Source organism: Nylanderia fulva, unplaced genomic scaffold, assembly GCF_048542155.1.
Source record: "Nylanderia fulva isolate GAGA-0341 unplaced genomic scaffold, ASM4854215v1 Scaffold3, whole genome shotgun sequence".
NCBI classification, from domain to species: domain Eukaryota; kingdom Metazoa; phylum Arthropoda; class Insecta; order Hymenoptera; family Formicidae; genus Nylanderia; species Nylanderia fulva.
Genome location: NW_028190368.1, coordinates 8,550,433 through 8,570,577, shown reverse-complemented (window position 1 = coordinate 8,570,577; position 20,145 = coordinate 8,550,433). Strand labels below are relative to the sequence as shown.

Here is a 20,145-nt window from a genome sequence, read left to right as displayed (position 1 = left end):
TATTATATTATTTGTAATATAGAAGTCCGTGAACAGACTCTGCTGCACTTTTTCCAAAGATGGTGGTCACGTAGCGAATCGCTGTGAATCACTCGCGCGACAGACGAAGAGAGATAGAGAAAGAGGTTGTAAATGACTGTCAACAAGTTAGCGAGATTTCGCAGATAAACGGGCGATTCGAATCGAATCGATTCGTTTAATCTACTCTATTTTTTCCCCTCTTTAATGTAAGCGCGACGCGTCCAGAAGAAATAAATACGCGAAGACGAGGTGTGTCGAGTGTCAGAGTCGGAGCACCGAGTGGAGCGGAACTGTCAACGAAAACAAGTCTTTTAACCGCTCGTTCGGAAAGATACAGACTTTGATGAATGTCTGAGAGTGATTACGATTCCGCGAACGAGTACACAAGCCTGATGGACGGTCACGTCGCGGAGTCTCGCACGGACGACCTGATCCTGGGCAATGACCGTCTAAGAAAGAGCCGCTCTAGAAACGTCAATGAAGAAGTAATTTTTTTTCTATTGCTCTTCTTTTTTTTTTATATAATGATTAATTAATTTCTTACAAATTTTGAAATTTATTCATTAATAAAAAAATATTTCTTTTTTTCTTCAAGTGACATTTATTAACAGTGATACTTTGTAGGTGGAGAATGGGGTTCCCGAGGTACATATTGAAGCACCAGGCACGACTGTCGCTCGATCGAATAGACGAGGTGCGTCCAGTAGCAATAATCAAAACAGACGGAGACGTCTCAACAGAGACGAGGAAGAGGAAGAGTTAAAGTATGGTGCGGCACATGTGATCAAACTCTTTGTCCCCGTTTCGCTATGTATGCTGGTTGTAGTGGCTACTATTAGTTCAGTGCACTTCTATACAACTAAAGGAATGTACTTGTAAGTTTTGCTTTACAGTTTTAATCATAATATGATACTAAATTGATTGACTTTCGAGAGTTTTGGAGACTAAATCATTTTTTTTCATATAGAGTATACACTCCATTTCATGAGGAAAGTTCTGATACGAGTACCAAAGTGTGGCAGGCATTTGCCAATTCGTTGATTCTCATGAGCGTCATTGTATTTATGACTGTGATACTTATCATTCTTTATAAATACAGATTTTATAAAGTCATACATGGTTGGCTGATTATAAGCTCTTTACTGTTGCTTTCAATGTTTTCGATGCTGTATTGCGAGTAAGTATAAAAAATAAAATGTGAATTTAAAATATTACTTGTCTCGATACTCGAAAGCTTAGTGTGCTTTTTCATATTTACAGACAGGTATTGAAAGCTTATAACATTCCAATGGATATATTCACACTATGTATAGGCTTATGGAATTTTGGTGTAGTAGGAATGATTTGTATTCATTGGCAAGGACCTTTGCAACTTCAGCAAGCATATTTAATCTTTATTTCCGCCTTAATGGCGCTCGTTTTTATCAAGTATTTACCCGAATGGACGGCATGGGTCGTGCTCGGTGTTATAAGTATCTGGGGTAAGATATTTTCTCTTGTCCAAAAATTAACAAGAAATTGAATATTTTACTTAAAACTTTTTTTTACGTATATTTAGATTTAATCGCGGTTCTAACACCGAAAGGCCCTTTGAGAATACTCGTCGAAACAGCGCAAGAACGAAACGAATCCATTTTCCCCGCTCTAATATACTCTTCCACCATCTTATATTCGTTTACTGTGACTTATGCTGGATATGTACAAGCGGCCACGATGGCATCTGAAGATACAGCGGCGTCTCCCACACGCAGTCAGGCGGACAATCAAAATAATCCTACATCCAATGAAACGGAAGAAGGAGGTTTCACCCCCGAATGGGTAGAGACACATGGTATAATGGATCAAATATTAATAAAATATTTTTATGAGAGAAAATTAATAAAAGAGCAAAGAAAAAAAAAATATATATATATTATATAAGATTCAATTATATAGATTGCATATAAATTATAATGCATCAAATTATGTAATTATATTTAATTCATCGATATCTTAATCCAGAAAATCGAGCTTTTAGAGTAGGCGCTATACAAAACAGAAATTAATAATATTAATTTGACATATGCACACACAGGTGAACGTAGCGCGAGACGCGCTGAAGAAGTGAGCGAAAACTCGTCCACGGTGAGGGAAGGTGCGCGACATCGCGAAACTTGTCCACGATACTCGCAGGGAGGACAAGCAGGAGGAGCGGTTACCGAGGAAGAGCGCGGAGTTAAACTAGGTCTTGGCGACTTTATATTCTACAGCGTGCTTGTCGGAAAAGCGTCCAGTTACGGGGACTGGAACACTACCTTGGCTTGCTTTGTCGCTATTCTTATTGTACGTATTTGAGATTAAGTATATTTTATTAATTTTTATTCTGAAATTATTATTTTGAACATTTTTCTTCATAGGGCCTGTGTTTGACGTTGCTGTTGCTGGCCATATTCAAGAAAGCGCTACCTGCGTTGCCAATTTCTATAACTTTTGGTTTGACATTTTACTTTGCCACGAGGGTCATTGTCGCGCCGTTTGCGGATAGTTTAGCGAGCGAACAAGTGTTCATTTAAAACTTTAGGTATGATATATTTTATCTTATTTAGTATAATTTATTGTACGATTATTTTTCGTGAGGGGACAATGCCGATTAACTCGCCCGTTTGGTATCTGTCGCGTTACGTTTAGTTCCTGTATTTTTTATAATTTGGTCTTTTTTTTCTAATTTATTTAAGTAAACTTTTCTTTAGAGACTGACTCCTCTGAACCAAAACGTACCTTCCTACATTTTTTAATAATCGAATATATTTCTCAAAGAATCATATATTATATATAATGCTCAGAAAAGAAGAAATAATTTAAATTTGTAATATAGAAGTAAGAGATATAGAATATAGAGAAAATGATAGAAGGAAGGTAATTACTTAGTATTTTTCTATGCGAAGCAAGTTCACGAGACGCGCTACGTTGTGGAATTAAGCGGTTTGTCACTATACCTACGCAGATATGTGATACACAAGCGGGAGAAAAAATGCGCTGCATTATAACAATTTATTGTACTCCGTTTGTTACATTTACAGAACATACAAATATCTCGTAGTCTGTCGAGTATAAAAAAGAAAAAGAAAGAAAAGCGGATGACGATCGCGATATAAATTGTAATGTGAGGTAATGTCTCCGTTCGAATAAGTAATAACTGCCTCGTTATATACATCTTGATTAATATGCAATACGCACCTCTCAATGGTGCTGTGCGCTCTAGAGCGCGCCGAGTTCACTATTAACTAATTATATTAGCCAGAGTGATGATCCCCATCGGGTTTCCACGAGTCCAGTTACACATACACACAGCCATGGAATAAATACTTTTTATCATACTACGGAAAAGCATTTATTGTGTGGCGCTTCGAGCTAGCTTAGAAATTTTTATTTTAACGTATTAAATCATTGCATCTTTTCAAAGTTGAAAGTGTTACTTTTCTTTATATCCGATACCGAATACAAGGAGAAATGTTCTGACTATGTAACGAAGAAGCAATTTTATGCATTATTTCAAAGTTTCGCATATATAAAGTTGTTGTTTTCTTTTATACATATATATAATTTTTAATACTTTTAATTGCGCGCTCTGATCAATTCGAATCCGATCAATCGTCATTCACAGCAATGCGGCAACAATTTCCTAAAATCAATAATTATTAAAAACTTTGGTTTAATTATTAATATTCAAATAAATGCTGATACCTGCATAACGATTCCAACTTTAACGATGATCTGTTAATTCCTTGCACTATACACATTTATATATATGTAACATATATACTATATATACTATATATATCTCTTCTCAGAACCGGAAGAACTTTAACAGCGATATGATGTCTCTGTTAATGCTTGTAATACATTGCTAACTTTACAAGCTGATAATTATTATCCTAATGAAAAGTTCTTTCAATTCATTAGTAGTTTCTTTGCTATTTCGAATTACACATACAAAATGTTACTCGATGCACAAAGTGAATTTTGGATTATACCGAGCCAACTACTGTAAAGTGTTATGGTCGCTGTTAAATTCGTTATGTAATTTACAATAATCTTTGTGCTTTGTAAACGTAACTAGGAATCATATATAACGACTACAAGATTTCTGACTACAATATCGAAGGAAGGTACACTTTGTGAATTCTATCGGGAGAAAGACATTAGGAAAATATCTGTAAAGGAAAAAATAAGTCATGCTATGATGCGATATGTTTCGCCTCGCCCATAGATGATTTTCTCTCTTTCTCTCTGTCTCATAAAGAATATATGACGTTGCTCTTCCGTTAATATCCCTATGTGCTTGCCTATGATATAAGCTTGCAACGCGCGCACGAGACAGTATCGGTAAGGAACGTTCATTTTTCTAAAACCAGTCTTACGATTGCTAGAAGCTTTCGGAAGCATATATTTTTCTAACGACTAAAAAGTTGTGCAGAACGCGTCACCCGACATTTGTCTCTCAATTTATTTCAATAAGTAATTTAATAATACTTACTAAACCTACAATATTATAGGAGATTTCAGTTTTATACTGAATGAGTTTATATTGTATAAGATTTCTTTAAAATTGATATGTAATTTAAGAAATAGGTATTATAGTTTTACAAATGTCATGGGGGACTTGCTCTGCAATATAGATCGCCATTGCTACATTTCGCTGATATCTCGTTTGCTCCAGCTGCTGCATTTTTATAAATAGAAAAAGAATGAAAACAAGTACAACGAATTATAAAGGTCTGTCGTATTTGCTCTCACTCGTCAAATTGCGCAACAGCGTTTTAACTAGTTCCGTATTTGCCGCTCTCAAACATGCCACGTCTGAAGAACGGACTGAACTCTAACAAGGATTGCTTATCTATGTTGCTGAGATTGCCATTATACTTGTATAAGGGCTCGCAGTGCGGCAGTTCCGAGCAAACTTGAATCAATCGACGAAGATATTCTTCGAGGCGTTTCCGACGTTGCCTCGCTACGACCTCATACTTTGGAAAGACCTGACGTGGGGGAAAGCGTATTGCCGCGACCTGTATCGATTAAAAAATTATTGTAACATCAATTATATTTCGCGAGTGTGCAATAGACCATAAAAATAGTCCAAATCACAGGTATCTTTCTCCTTTCTTTTAAAATAGACTTTTTTGACACTTTAAATAACGTACAAGATTGATTTTAAACAAGATTTGTTTTCCAAATATACTCACATGTTTATTAATCTTTTCACTTTCTCACTCTCTCTCTTTGTAATCAAAGTTTATTTGAAACTAAAAATAATTTCTAAGAAATAGAGACCATTTTCAAGTCTATTATCGTCCTACATGATTGATTCAATGCTCCCGTATTTGTGATTTGACTATTTTTACAATTGCTTCGCTATAATTAGTCTGTATAGTATAATTGAGCGATTGATAACGTACCTTACTACCGTATTTTTGTCGCATCGATGTATACAGTTCCCGGAATCTTCTGTATCTACGCAGCAACGTCCAACTATCGTCTCGTGCCACGACTCGTACCTCGTATTCGTAGTGGCTGGACGCGCCAGCTCCGCGTATGACGTACGACGGTACACTGACAATCATGTTAATCACGCTGTCGCAGTCGCCGTCGTTCGCTATCAACGACGGCAGAGATCTCGTGATCGTCAGGGAATACGGACTACTCAAGCGGTCACCGCGATTTTGACTCTGTGGAAGAAACAGATCAATGGGTTGAAATCTCATCGCTATGCATCATCGAAGAAAAGAAGAGAAAGACAAAAGATAATGACTTACCGTCAAATAAACGGTCGAGTAACCCCGATACGAGGATCTTTTAGACGCTAACGATTCCGATAAAGTCTCTTGCTCGGTATTAGTATTAGGCCTGTTATTCCTGAAAAGTTGAGATCTGGTTTGCGCTACCGTTAATAGAATAGCGGAGCTATTATTTGTAGGTTCTACAACACTACAGTAAGCACTTGGTTCGTTTTGTACATAGTCCTCGTTGTTGACGAGCCTATTGTCGCCGTCGCCGTCATCGCCATCGCCGCATTGAAGTTGTCTGGTGGAGTGATTTTTCCGTTCGTCTTCCAACAGCGACACTTCCAGTTCGATCTGCCGCTTCTGTAGGTCCTGCAGTATCATAATCTGCCGATTAAGATCCTCCTTCGACGGGGTACCAGCGTCCAAACATCTCATCACCATCATCCGTTGACGCGCAATTCTTTGGTTGAGTCTCTTCATCGCTGGATTCTGCTGTATCGGGGATTCCAGCGAATCCTGAAGCATATTCTCCGAAATACCGGATACCGTAAGTGGCTTTCTCTCCTCGTCGCTGATCGATTCCATGCCTTTGTCACTGACATTCATTATATTTTTACTCTCCACTTCGGATGAGTTGGTATCATCGTACGTTGAGTGATCGTCTTGTTCGCAGCTTCCTTCCCGTTCCTCGAAATTCACAGATTCGTCCTTCGCGACATCGTTCATCTGCGCCGTATTGGCATCCTCGAAGTTGCGAAGTTCCGGGGAGTCGGCCGCCGCCGTGTGGAACGTCTCCACGGTATCGGAGCTCGGGATACTTTGCAGCAAGTCCGAAAGGATTCTCCTATTGTTCGTCTCCTGGAAGAAGTTGGAGTCGCAGCTGGAGGCTGTTCCGATGCAACAATTTAACGAACGATCGTCGTCGTCCGAAGACGCGGGTAGAGCGCACTTCAGATCCAGCGACAGACTTTGCTTCCGGCGGACGATTTCCTGAAGTTGTTCCTGACTCCGTTTAGCCAGCAACAATTTCTTTTCCGTTGCTCCTTCGGTGCCCATCTAAAACCATCACAAACGTCTGTAAGCACAACGTTTTCGTGAAGCGAAAATTTGTATTCTATGCGGATATACTTTAAATATCTGCTTTTGCCTCTTCGCGATCTCCATCAGCTCCTCCTCCATCTTATCCACCTTGCTCTGATGTTCGTTCAGAGACTTGACCTTGTTCTGCAACTCGTTCTCCAAGGCAGCCAGCTCTTGCTTCTATATTTGAAAACAAATTAGTTTTCAAGGAACAAAAAATGGAACTAAATTAAAGGAGAGGCTCAGCTTTACTCACGTGATGATTGACCAGTTCCCTCACGTTGTCGATGCACCTTTCGTCATTGAGGCTGGACCACGACTCGGGTAGACTGTCGTCGCTACCGGCGCCGTTATCCGTCTGAAATACATTTCGCTTCGCATTCTATAAACTTATACATCGAATTGTACAATGTATATATTTCTTACTTATACGCAACACAATCTAACACTCGGAATATTTCCATCATTTTATTCATTATCGTGTACTCGTGAGAAAGAGAAGTAGTGTATTGTATAAAAAAATATGTGTGTATGTGTAAATGTTGTCTGCGCGCGATGATGGATTATAAAAAAATTATAAACAAAAAAAATATATAATGCGAATATATATACGTATATGCGTGTCGCGTTATTTATAATATGCGTGCGTGTCAAAAATTGAAAGATACTCCCGTTTCCTATGGCGAGTAGATAATTCTTACCTTTTCCCACTGATGCTGATAAGTTTGCGCGCGTTCATGACTGTTGACGAGCTCTTGCAGCTGTCGATGCTTGGACTGCAATAATGTGCGCAGATAGGCGACTTCTCTACACATATTTTCTACCTGGTACCACACACAACACATACCGATGCGTTAACAAAAGAGATAAGTAACCAAGGGTAATTCAAAATCAAAGATGATTCGCTCAAACATATCATTTACATCAAAATTAAAAAATTGAATTAAAATTTCAGGCCGCAGAGAATGTAACGTTTCTATAGCTGTACGAAGCTGTATATCGGTAGCTGCTAAAGATTGATAAGAATAAAATATAGATTTTTTCGTTTTTTTTTTGTCGAGATGCACAAAAATACCTCTTGCTCCACCCAGATTGATTGATTGATCAATAAAACGTTTTGAGCGACATGATATGTAAAGAATATATATGTGCACTTTTAATTTTATTCTTGCTCATGTCTTTAGAGAGCTCGAGTAAATGAATTAAATTAATATAAATTGATAAAAACATATATATAAATAAAACGAATAAAGAAGTAGCAAGTGCAGCTTTTGCAATACAGTGTTATTTCGAGAAAATGATAAAAGTTTTTCCTCACCTTAATCAATTAGTATTTGAAATTGTGCTCATGCGGACGGATTCCCGAGGTGCGACGAGTTAATGAGAAACTGGGTTTGTTAATCGGGAATATATCAAGTCGATCGAGTACGTAAAATCTTGAAAAATTATGTGAGAAACACATGAGAGAGAAAACAATGAGAATGCGTGCGAATTGTTTTGTGGAGGATCAAATGCCACTTTTTGTATGAAAAATTTATTAATCAACAATATATATCAGTATATAACAATAATTAGTTCTCCACCTAATATCTTTATATCTCGCATAACAAACCCATAGACTATCCCATATATCAACCCATATCTCTATACAAACAAGCCCAAAAGATATGTATATACATACGTTTCACTTCTATAACACATTCTCTACTTAAATATATAACATTCCAAGGAATGCCATTTTTTGTGTCCGGCAATATCTTTTCAGCACTAGCACTGTTTCTTTCCTTTTCTTTTTATATAATCGGCGGCTTATTATACATGTAACGTGTAAACACGCAATTTGTTAAAACGCATAAACGATTTGTAAATAATACGTTAATACGTTAATTGTAAATAGGCGCAATATATCCGAAGATTCCTTGAGGGAATCAAAAAATAATCTCATGTAGACGCTCTCGTATATAGATAGCGAACGCAAGTCTCATCGCACACGACGATAGGGAATAGAGCCTTCTATTAAAGGATATGCACAATATATCGATAGGCCTGGTAGACATCGATAGACAAAATACCGTGTATCTTAATCACAAGAATTTTGGTCTGGATCGAAAATATAGTTTCACAATTAATCGAAACACTCGCATATGTTTGTCGGACGAATCGTGTGGCATCACATGTTTAACGGACAAACGTGCGAGTAGATGATGATGTTGCCAGACAAGCAAATAAGAACAACGATAGCGACAAGGACGAGATAGAATTGATACTTGATCGAGATTACATTCAAGTCCGGAGGCGCGTCCGAGTCACTTACTTGCGTCATTTCGTCCCGTCGCTCTTGCTCCAGGAGATGTCGTCGCGCGCGCAGCTCGCGCTGACGCGTTTCCAAGGCCGAGATCGCGTCCGCCCATTCCTTCCATTGCGCGCCCCATTCGCGTTCCAATTCGCGCTGGGCACCTTCCAGCGCTTCTCTTCTCTGGGTCCACCTCTCTTCTCGCTTCCTCTTGTTCCCTCTGCAGAAGGAGAGTGCGATTACTTGAAATTCAACGTGAAAAGTGTCGAGATACTTTAACACCTCAAATCCTCACCAGAGCAACGAACAACTTTTTCTTACTTATCGTTGGTAAATGTTTCAAAATTCGACATATATCAACTTGCGACAACATTCTGTTCATATTGAGGCAACATAATTACAGGAACATTTGGGTTTTGTTCCTATTCCCGTTGTAACCGCGACTATGTCACTGAAAACTGAAGGTCCACACTGAAGGAACATATTTGTTCCTTTGCGACTTGTTGACGCGTGTTGTTAATTTTTCTTTTATCTTTATCGCTTCGGAAACACGCAACAAGCGGCAACTTTTATTGCTACAGAAACAGTAAGAAACTTTAAGAAACTCTTGGCAACAACTAGCAACTTTTTTAAGAAACATTGAACATGAATAAAAGTTGCTCGTTATTGCTCCAGTGAGGACGCAGCTTTAGCATTACGAACCTTGAAATCTTCCTTCTCCTTCAGAAGCGCGGCCTTCTGTTGTTCCAACTCCTCGACCGCCCTGAGATCCTCGCTTGAGTTGACGAGATTATCACTGGAGCAGGAAGCATGCAGATCGGAGACGCTCCAGCTCAAGAGCGACAATCTGGATAGATTGACGACCGTCGACTGTAAATTGCCGTTGGCCGAGCCGCCCTCCTTCCGGAGTTTTGCCGCCTCGGCCGGGTCGTTGTATCGAAACATGTTGTTCCTGCCGAGGAGGATGATGCAGCCTTGCGACAGTCTCGTCGGCTTGTCCACTTGGGCGGTATTGATCCAGCAATGAGGTGAGAGCGGATGCAGCGTCGCAACGCCGCTGTCTAATTCGACCACGCAATGTTCCGATTCCACATCCGCGCCGGTGAGCACAATATCCTATTTGTTATACAAGTATAGTCAGTACTTGTAATTGTTTCGTTGTTAATCAGTCCAAGCGAAATAATTTTCATGATCGAAATCTTGGTTTTTATTTATATTAAAGCGATTAGCAATTTAAAAACTAAAAATATCTAATCTTAAGTCTTATTGATTAAACTGTGTCAACAAGTGTGTCAAACGTCCATTTAATTACCTGGACAATGGGAGCTTCTTCCGTGCCGACTAACGTTTTTCCCTCTTTCAGATGATATAATGTGACGCCGGTACTGAGTAGATCGTCGTCGATGCCAACCAGATGTGGCATTTCAGAATCGAGGACGACACCGACTCCGCTCTTTCGTAGTCCCAGCGCTTTTTGTTCCTGTAGAATTTGTTGCGTCTCTCGCCACTTTTCGGTCCATTCTTCGGTTAATACCTTCTCTTGTTCTTGCTTCTCCTGGATTTGAGCCAACAACACTTGCGGTGGCCTCTCTACGCTCTATAAAAAAAAATAATACATTTACCGCGCGCGTTAAATAACGAAACTTGGAAAGAGTGTGCGGTGATTTCCAGAATACTTGCCATATTCTTATCGATAAGAGACTTCAATTTTTCTATCTCAGCCCTGAGTTCCCTAATGAGTTTCACGTTCGCGTCTTCGTTGATGGTCGGCTTGTTGATGATATTTTTCGCACGATTGGCGTATCTGAGTGCGCTGAGAGTATCGTTGTAATTACATTCCGCCGGACTGATAGTCGCTATCATGATAGTCTTGGAATTACCGCCGAGGGAATCCTTCAGCAACCACGTCAACACGCTGTCCCGATAAGGGATAAACGCGTTCCGCTTCGAGACGGATGCGTCACCGCTCGCGGAACTTAATTCCGAAAGCGTGGATATCACAGTGCCTAAAGTCACCAAGGACTTGTTGATGTGCGCGCCTTCCTTCAGTCGCTGACCCGTCGCTCCGGTCGCGTTCGCACGCTCGCTAAAAGAAGAGAAAGACGAGTACAGTGATTTATAGAAAAAAAAAAAAAAAAAAAAAAAAACATTTTTCTCGCGCGGTGTATGTTAGTTTGCTTTGTTTTTCTTATTTGATTTTTTTAAATTTTTGCACGGATGGATTGGAAAATAAGCTTGGCTTGCTGATGCTTTTCTTTTTCGAGACTACCTTCCGGCCAAGTCGACAAGGTGCACCTTGGAAACAGTCTCCGACGGCATGTTGCCTTCCGAGAGGCCGGCCTGTACGAAGGTTATCGTAAAAATCGCGTGACTCCTGCTACTCACGTCGTTCATCTTTGTGCTGGCCGTAGTCCTGTGCGTATTACCTCTCACCATGCATTCCTGGAATGTGAATAGTTTACCGTTTATCGATGCCGCTTATATGACACGTAGCTATGTGTAATCCTGTTTATAGTAATTTATTTTTTAAATTACTTTTATTATGTATTTTCGTTCTCTCTCATTTATTAAAATCGCAATACTGAACAAAATATATTCATGTCGAATTATGATTGTAAATTTATTTTATAAATTAATTATATAATAGAATTAATTACAATTTTTTCGGTATTGCAATTTTTTAATAAATCATAAACTTAATAGGATTCAATTTTTTTTCAATTTACCTGAATATCCGAATAATCATAAACGAGATGACACGACAGATCTTGGACATAGGGCCCTCCCGTGGGATGTTCCCGTACCCTCAGCGAATGAGATTGGCTTTGGTCCAGTCTGAGCAAATCTCTCACTCTCTCATTATAGATTTCTAGGAACGATACTTCCGTTCTGTACGACGCTCCGCTCTCTTTTCCGGCTGCCATTCTGGCGAAGAGCGTCTTGCAGATCCGCGGTATCAATCCCTGAGATTCCTACGTGAACGTATATAATAATAAATTACAAAAGAAAAGCTATAGATAGAAAAATATAGAGAAAAAGAAAACTATTGATTGTGAGACGGAATCTCAATGTGTCGTATTTGCCTCACTAAAGATGGAAAAAGTTTATTTAATTGTAATATGAAATATGAATATTGTTTGCAAGATTTTACATAGATTTGTGGTTCATTTTTGTAATTTATTTAATTTTTATATTTTTCCTTTCGGTTTTATTTTTTAATTTTATGTCAAAAAGTATTGATGTTTTTCCATCTGTATAGTAAAAGTGCAAATATAAAAAAAAAATGATTTTGGACGACTTAGTTGCCATCATTACCGGTGTGCCCATCATTGTAAATGTCTTTCCGGATCCTGTCTGGCCGTAGGCAAAAACGCAGGCATTGTAGCCCTCGAAGGCACTTTCTATTACGTCCGTACCAAGATCGTAGAAAACCTAGATAGAGAATTAGAAATTGAATTAGCCTTATCGACCCGAAAGAAGAATACGAAGGAGTATCTCGCTTTAATGAAAGGAAACCTTATCGGTTTTCATCCAACAAACTTTCGACCTACCACAACTACGTGCGACCCACTAACAATCGTATATAATGCATGTTTTGTATAATGACATCTAATTAAATCGTAACACTCTACGTAATAAATGATTATATCCACACACAGGCCAGAACAATTATTATAACAATCACATACATTATGTCGTTTCGCATAATGATGAGATATCATTCTATTATATTTACACACTGTATACTGCATTTTGCTCGGACAGTTGGAAATCAGTCAAGTATCAATATGAATTATAATGAACAGCTGTTTGAATGCTGCTCTTCTCACACTTAATTTTGCAGCTATGCTATTATATTTCTAATTGTGTACGATTCATTAACAGCACGATTAATAAGCTATTGTAGTGCAACAACGAGTGTTTGATCAGTGATGACGTTGTTTCACAAATGTTTCGTGCGTTTTCAACCATCAAATATCTTATCTTTAATCGCGAAATTTCAAACAAATTATTTTCATTTTATTCCATTTTTTTTCTCGTTTCTCTCAGTTGAAAAAACTCGATGACACGTACCTTTTCTTGGGACGCATAATTTTCGTCGTTCGGATCGAAGGACCAGTAGGAGTGATCGAACGTAAAGTCTTTGTACTTCCTGCGGTCGATATCTCTGCAGCTATCCGGTGTCTGTAAACAATGAGTCATTACATTTTAATAGTTATAGTCATTGTTGCATGTTTCGTTATCGCCGCGTTAATGTTAAAGTTCAATTGTCGAATGATATATAATTGTCGATGGAATGTGTCGAATGTTAAGGATTATCTCTGCAAGGTGAGCGACAAGATTACAGTTCAATATAATCTCTCTGCATATTTAATATAAAAAGTACATAACTATAAACTATATGCTATTCGAGGAATGCCCTATATCTGTGTTTTCGTGGAAAGCTACTGACTATGTCATTTCAAATCGTCGGACTTGCGTTCAGAGCTGGCTATATGCATCAGTATTCGCGATATAACACGTGCATTCCTCAGGCTGCACACCCTACACAAGTGATGATGACATGAAAAACTATTGTCTAACAAAATCAGATTTACTAGGAAATACATTATTTCCGAACAAACCATTAAAAAAGAATCACGCACTATTTTCTTAAATTAAAAATGTCACGCAAATGAAATGCAGGATATGTATTTTAAATGGTTACTTGACTTTGACTTATTCTGAAACAAAATCTCGCTAAAAATTTAAGCGATTTTTAAATAAGCGATGAAACAGGAGAAAGAATAATAATTGTTACTTTTGATTTACGCGGACATAAAATTCGACGGAAAGTTACTTATGAAACAATTGCTGGGAATTTCGCTCTGCATTATACAGAAAATGAATGTAAAGTGGATATAAGTGATTAAAACCAGAGCAATTTTCTCACATCAATCTCACTTTTATGATTCCGCACGTTTTTAACTTATATGCTTGTATGATCGCTACGTGGTTGGTAAGCGATCTATTAATTTGCATAATTACCTATGCAAATTTTTAAATCTCGTTACATATGTAAGATCTGAAAATTATGCTAGTATGCAAAAATTTCTTTGCTTTGAATATCGACAAGTCTGACTAATTAATAATCAATGCTTATACGAGAGAGAAAATTAAAAAATGTTTATATAACACACATTTTTTAAGATATTTATAATATTTATAATTTAAAAATATATATACAGAGTATATCTAAATAAGTGCAGAAAATTTTAAGAGATATAATTTTTTATTGAAAATTAAAGGGGATTTATCTTATATAGATACACCCCGTATTCACAATTCTTAATCGTATTCTTATCTTATTATCCGTCCATAATTACGATTTGAATTTTATTAATATTATTAATATACGCGACAGACAGTGTTAATTCTCGATTTTTATTCGAAATCGATCAAGTGCGCCTTTTACGGCCAAGGCTGCGCTTTAATTCCGCACTTGCCGGGGATTTTCTCGCTTACTCTCCTCGACGCGGGAGATTGGCCTTCTTCTTCGATTAGAACGAGAGATCGCGCGGATAACAGTTAATTAGATGCGGGTAAAACGTGAATTATTATTATTATTATACAATGCGGACATGCGTTGCTCGCCGCAATGCGATTGCTCGCTCTTGTTGCGGTCCAGCCGTCATTTTCGCACTTTCTCCTCACCGCATACCGTTATCCTTCCTGAAGATTCCGACGATTCGTCGGTCAGAGACAGCCTGATGTGTTCATCGAACGTGGTTGAAACATTTCCTTTTTTTCGTTTCGCAAATAATTCTCCACAAAAATTTATCGCCGCATAAATCAAAGGAGAAACAATGTAATAAATAACTTTTTCACGTTACAATTCTCTCTCTTTTTTTATTATTTACTTTATAAAACCGCCAGCGATTTTGTTTCAGAAAGAAAGTCAAAGTTCTGGATAATCATCTAATTTTATTTTTAAAAAATGTCTGCTTTTTAATTATTTGCGTGATTTAATTATTTTAATTTAAAAAACTAGCGCGTATAATATTTTTATCTTTAAGTATACCTATGTTTTCCATCAGGTTTAACTTTGTTAGACAAAAACTTTCTGTTTTCGTTACGATCAAAGTTTATTTATCATGCAGAGATCGAACGATCAAAAGTTCATTTTAATAATTAAGAGTCACGGCAATCCATTGAATTCGCTCGAGCAGAAATTATGAGACTAAACTTGCGAAACTATAATAGCGAAAAATAAAAGATTGCCGCGTCATAAATATCTGCTTAGAAATCTTTTTTAGAAAGTCTATTTAAGTCTATTATTCCTGGGTGCTCACAAAGTTTATACGCGCTTGTATACATGTATACAAAATTATGCAGCTAACAATATTGCTGATAATAATAACCGATTAATTTTGTACTTCAAGCTTTTTATATTTTTATATTTTTATATTTTATAAGAAGTTTCTATTCAATATAATATATATTTACTGAAATTTTAAAATCCGGTAAATTCAACATAATTTGCGCGGCAAATCTCTCTAGAGCAGACTTAATCGACAGATTACAATTGTAGATTGAAAATACGCAATCAGACCGCGCGGAATCGAGCCTCGCGATATCGCAATTCACCGTATATACCGTCATAATATCGTTGTAACGAATAAAATTTGATATCTTGCGATATGCTCGCGCGATTGGAAATTTGCGATCCGGGCACTTTGGAGAGTACGAGTGTGATTCTGTGATGTAATCGCGCTTACATCACATCGGCGTACGGGCCTTCGGTTTATAAACATAGATTCAAAACGCAAATATGTGCGACAACAACCATTTTTAGCGCACCGTATAGGTGCGTACAACAGGTTGGTATATTTGCCTACGCATTTCATCTGAGACTACTTTTATGCCTCGACGACCTTATGGCAATCTTTATATTTAGTATTCGAAATGACTAAATATAAATGACTAGACATTTAAGATTTTTTTAGTATTTCGAATAAAAGTTTTATCGAAGCTAAATACATTTGAAAACTAAAGTGGATATTTTTTTTTAGTTATCCGCAAATTCAAGGTTTGCATTAATATGCAAAGAAAAAAATTATTTCAATTAAAAGTTATTTCAATTAATAAAAGATTAGCATATATATATATTATTGACAGAAACATGTATGAAATAGTCAAGCATTTGTTCTAGACTGTAGAACTTTGACTTTGGAATTTGTACCAATTTTTCGTTCATATTCTGTTCTCTCTCATCTTATTCACGGAATACCTTCTTAAAGATTGCGTTGTATACTTAAAAGCGCCCCTGGTTTCTGCTATGCAACGTTTGCATGCGATCGTGAAACAAGACCGAAACCGGCTCTGGCAATTCTCATGTATTTTTTATTTTTGCGATCTCGCTTTGAATGCGAGCGCTGGCTTTCGAGTTCCGTAGGAGTGAAATATTACGATATTTCAATTATTCAACAAAATCGGATGTGATTCTGTACATTTCGACGAGGAGGCAGAAGGAAGGAGACAATAATGCGGGACTTGATGTCTACCTTGGTATTGAAGATCCGCGTCCTCTTGCCATCCATCTGCACAATCAGCTTCTCGTTCATCGCCACCTCCCTGCAAAGTAACAACAACACATGAGCAACAAATACACATATGCACTGTATATATCTGGCATCCGATTTTCCGTCCGTCTGGCATTGTCCGACAATGAGGATTGTCCAGAAAACCACGGAATTCGGAAACCGACGAGGCGCGCGAGACGTATATACGTCAACCGTAATGCACACCAGTCGATACCACGATGACATAATTGTGTCGTGTGCTGTCAATAACATCTCATTCGATATATATATATATATATATATATATATATATATATATATATATATATAGCGGCCAGTTTTCAAACGTTGCCGTCGTTTCTCCAACTTTTTGTATGGGTGACGAATACGATATTTAAACAGAACGTTGCTCCGAATTGCTCATATACTTATCAGAAAACACAAATGACATTCGATGTTATTCGTGCAATGTTTTATATTGTCATCGATAAAAAATTGTATTAATTATACAAAATATTTTCACGATTAAAATCTTTTAAACATTCAATTATATATTTTTAATCTTTTACGACAACGTGATTTAAACAGTTATTAAGAATTTCAAATCCGTATACTTAAATTAATTGAACGTAATAAAGAACAAAGAACAAATGAAGACATCTTTCTTACAAAATGTAAAAGTGTCTGCAAAAATATATCCCGAGAGAACAAAGTAAATAAGATAAAATGGAGATGCTAATGAATCATATTTGCCTTTTATGTATATTATTTACTTTTAATTTTATATTGCAGACTCTTTTTTTTAATTGCACGAGGACCGAGCGTGCAATAAAATATATACATATAAGCGTTCAGATCAACCTCAATCATCACCAGATCACAATGATGAGTCAGTCACTCATCCATTGTCTATGGTTTGGACCATGCACGTGCATATCAACAGCATACTTCATATTTATTGTCAACAATATTAAATGCAATGATTCTGTCACCAAGATATAATATCCAATGATCAGTACGCCGTAATCGATGAGATGTTATTGACCGCAAATTAATTGCGTAATGGTATCAACTGGTACAGCGATATAAACAACGTGGAAATCTATACAGCCAAAGAACGTTTTGAATCTACAATAATGTTTCCTTTTTTGAGTCATTAAAATTGTTTTTGCAGCAAATGCGACTGATGCAACGCGGTACACGCATCAATGCGCCCTAAATATCTCGTTTCCGGAAAACGTGACGTTAAAAATGCGTATATACTAATATATTGATTCTACAGATCTCTGACCGATTAACGCGTATTATATTGAATTTCATGAACGATGCACTTTGAAACGTGCACCTCGTTCGGTCTAACTCGCAAATGCGAGAAGAATTCGTCGCATCATTCGCACTGCAGATTCATTCCAGAATCTCCTAATTGTCGGAGAGCACTCTTTCATTCATCGCGCAAACGAATGGAAAACACACAAAGGATGACATCGAAGAGGAAGAGGACGACGAGCTCTTCCGTCAGCAAATTACGCACCTCTTGTTGAAGGGTCGAACCCTCACGGCCACCTTCACAGAAGCCATGGTTCCGTGAAGAGGAGCGCATGGGGCCAGACAAAACAGGCGGTCGCTGTCACCGTCCTCTGCGGCGACGACGATGACGCGACGAAGGCCACCGCCTTCGGCCGCGCGAATAAATGCACGACGACGCTCCGCGGCGTCGCGTATCTACGGAAGACGCTGGCGTCCTCGTCGAGCGTCCTCGAGCGCGTCCAGCAACAGCGACATCGTCACCTCCGCAAGCGCAGCACACACGCTCCTGCGATTCACGGACGACCGCGAGTAACTGCTGTGCTCTGCCTCTGCTGCGCCGAGCCGAACCGAGCGGAGCGAAGTGAACGCGCACGCGCATCACTTCCTTGCGACTCGATTGCGAGCGGATTCTAGCCACGAAGGCCGTTGTCGTCGCCTGGAATTATATGCACGAGATATTCAAATTAATGTGTCTAACCGTACGGAAAAATTAATAAATAATATACACTAAAATAATATCAAAGGAAAAAATATTCTGTATCATTAGTAAAGTGAGAAAAATTACCTTCAATAAATATTAGCCATATTTTAGACTTATATATATATATATATATATACTATATATTATTGAGTCATTATTAATTCAATATATATATTGAGTCAATATTTATTCAATATATTGAATATATATTGAATATATAATGAATATATAATTCAATATATTGAATAAATATTGACTCAATATATCGAATTAATATTGACTATATATTATTGAGTCAATATATATATTAATTCAATATATTGAGTCAATATTAATTCAATATATATTGAGTCAATATTGATATGTGACAAATTTATTGACGAATGCACTTCGGTGCGTCGTAGGGTTGGCATATCTAGAAGACCAAGGGCGGAGAAGTGGAACGTGACGTGGACCAGGGTGCTTCTTAAACAGGTTTGCGTCTTCCTTCGCGCAGTGACGTCATAAGCGGTCGTTCGCGAGCTGCGCCACCCACGCGACGAAGAATGAAGAGAGAGAGAGAGAAAGGCGGGAACGACAAGGCATAGGGATCGTTAAACCGAATCACTTTGCGGTTTCTTCGACGCGTATAACGGCGGTCGCAACGAGAATTCGCGTCTTGTCGTCCAGCTGCTGGTGCGACCGGACAAGACACCCGTTTGCCGGCTCGCGCTGGTTAAAAAAATGATATGATATAGCTAGAGTATCAAAGTAGATATAGTGTTACGATCGACAAACCTTTTGATAGTTTTCTTTACATTTGCTTACATATCCTGAAGACAAGAGGTTGTTGAATCCAGAGAAATTGTGAATGATTTGATATAAAAGGATATATCAGAGATCATGAAACATTGAATTATTTTGCGGAGAAGCGACAATTAATAGAGCTCGGTGACTCCGATTTGAAACGTGAAAATAGGGAACATAGATACGCGTCTCCGTCGAACGTCATTGGACAATTTAAAATCGCATTCTTACGTGCGATTGGTTCGACCCCTTTTCTATATGTGCGCATTTTTATCGGCGATTTCTGAATACGGACCAATCGCGAGCCGCCTTTTCCCGCGAATTTTAAATGCGGCAAAGCGAGCGAGTATGAATGGGATTAATAAAAAAATCCGAGCACGCGTTTTCTTCGTATAACGGCATGTGCTGTTTTGCTTCCGCGAAGTCGTTTCTTAATTCCTTCTTTCATTATACGTATAGTTTATCGCGCGTAACAAAAGATTCAACGAAGGCAAGGATTTTTTTAAAGGGATACAATATTCTAAAATGTTTACGCGGTTAAAATTAAATTATATATACGTATAATAAATTTTTCAAATAAATAAACGAAAATTAAATTATTCTTATATGTAAAAATATTGTTCCTTTCCCTCT

The 20,145-nt window shown here is 37.8% G+C and overlaps 2 protein-coding genes across 2 annotated transcripts; one reads left to right on the top strand and one right to left on the bottom strand.

Annotated features, from left to right (window-relative positions):
* The first annotated feature begins 49 nt into the window (after nt 1–49).
* Nucleotides 50–3,755, top strand: Psn (presenilin). The gene is made up of 7 exons (XM_029316985.2): nt 50–506; nt 646–896; nt 989–1,198; nt 1,282–1,502; nt 1,580–1,852; nt 2,096–2,343; nt 2,418–3,755. Exons 1-7 carry the CDS (start codon nt 369–371, stop codon nt 2,571–2,573), a joined length of 1,497 nt encoding a protein of 498 aa, XP_029172818.2. The 5' UTR covers nt 50–368; the 3' UTR covers nt 2,574–3,755.
* Nucleotides 3,033–18,731, bottom strand: Klp98A (kinesin-like protein 98A). The gene is made up of 16 exons (XM_085484386.1): nt 18,250–18,731; nt 16,701–16,770; nt 13,231–13,341; nt 12,472–12,588; nt 11,883–12,128; nt 11,426–11,598; nt 10,837–11,242; nt 10,469–10,753; nt 9,855–10,272; nt 9,178–9,374; nt 7,565–7,687; nt 7,120–7,221; nt 6,912–7,043; nt 5,814–6,839; nt 5,457–5,726; nt 3,033–5,066 (listed from the first exon to the last, which is right to left on the bottom strand). The coding sequence occupies exons 1-16, from the start codon at nt 18,294–18,296 to the stop codon at nt 4,821–4,823; spliced, it is 3,969 nt and encodes a 1,322-aa protein (XP_085340512.1). The 5' UTR covers nt 18,297–18,731; the 3' UTR covers nt 3,033–4,820.
* Nucleotides 18,732–20,145: the final 1,414 nt, after the last annotated feature.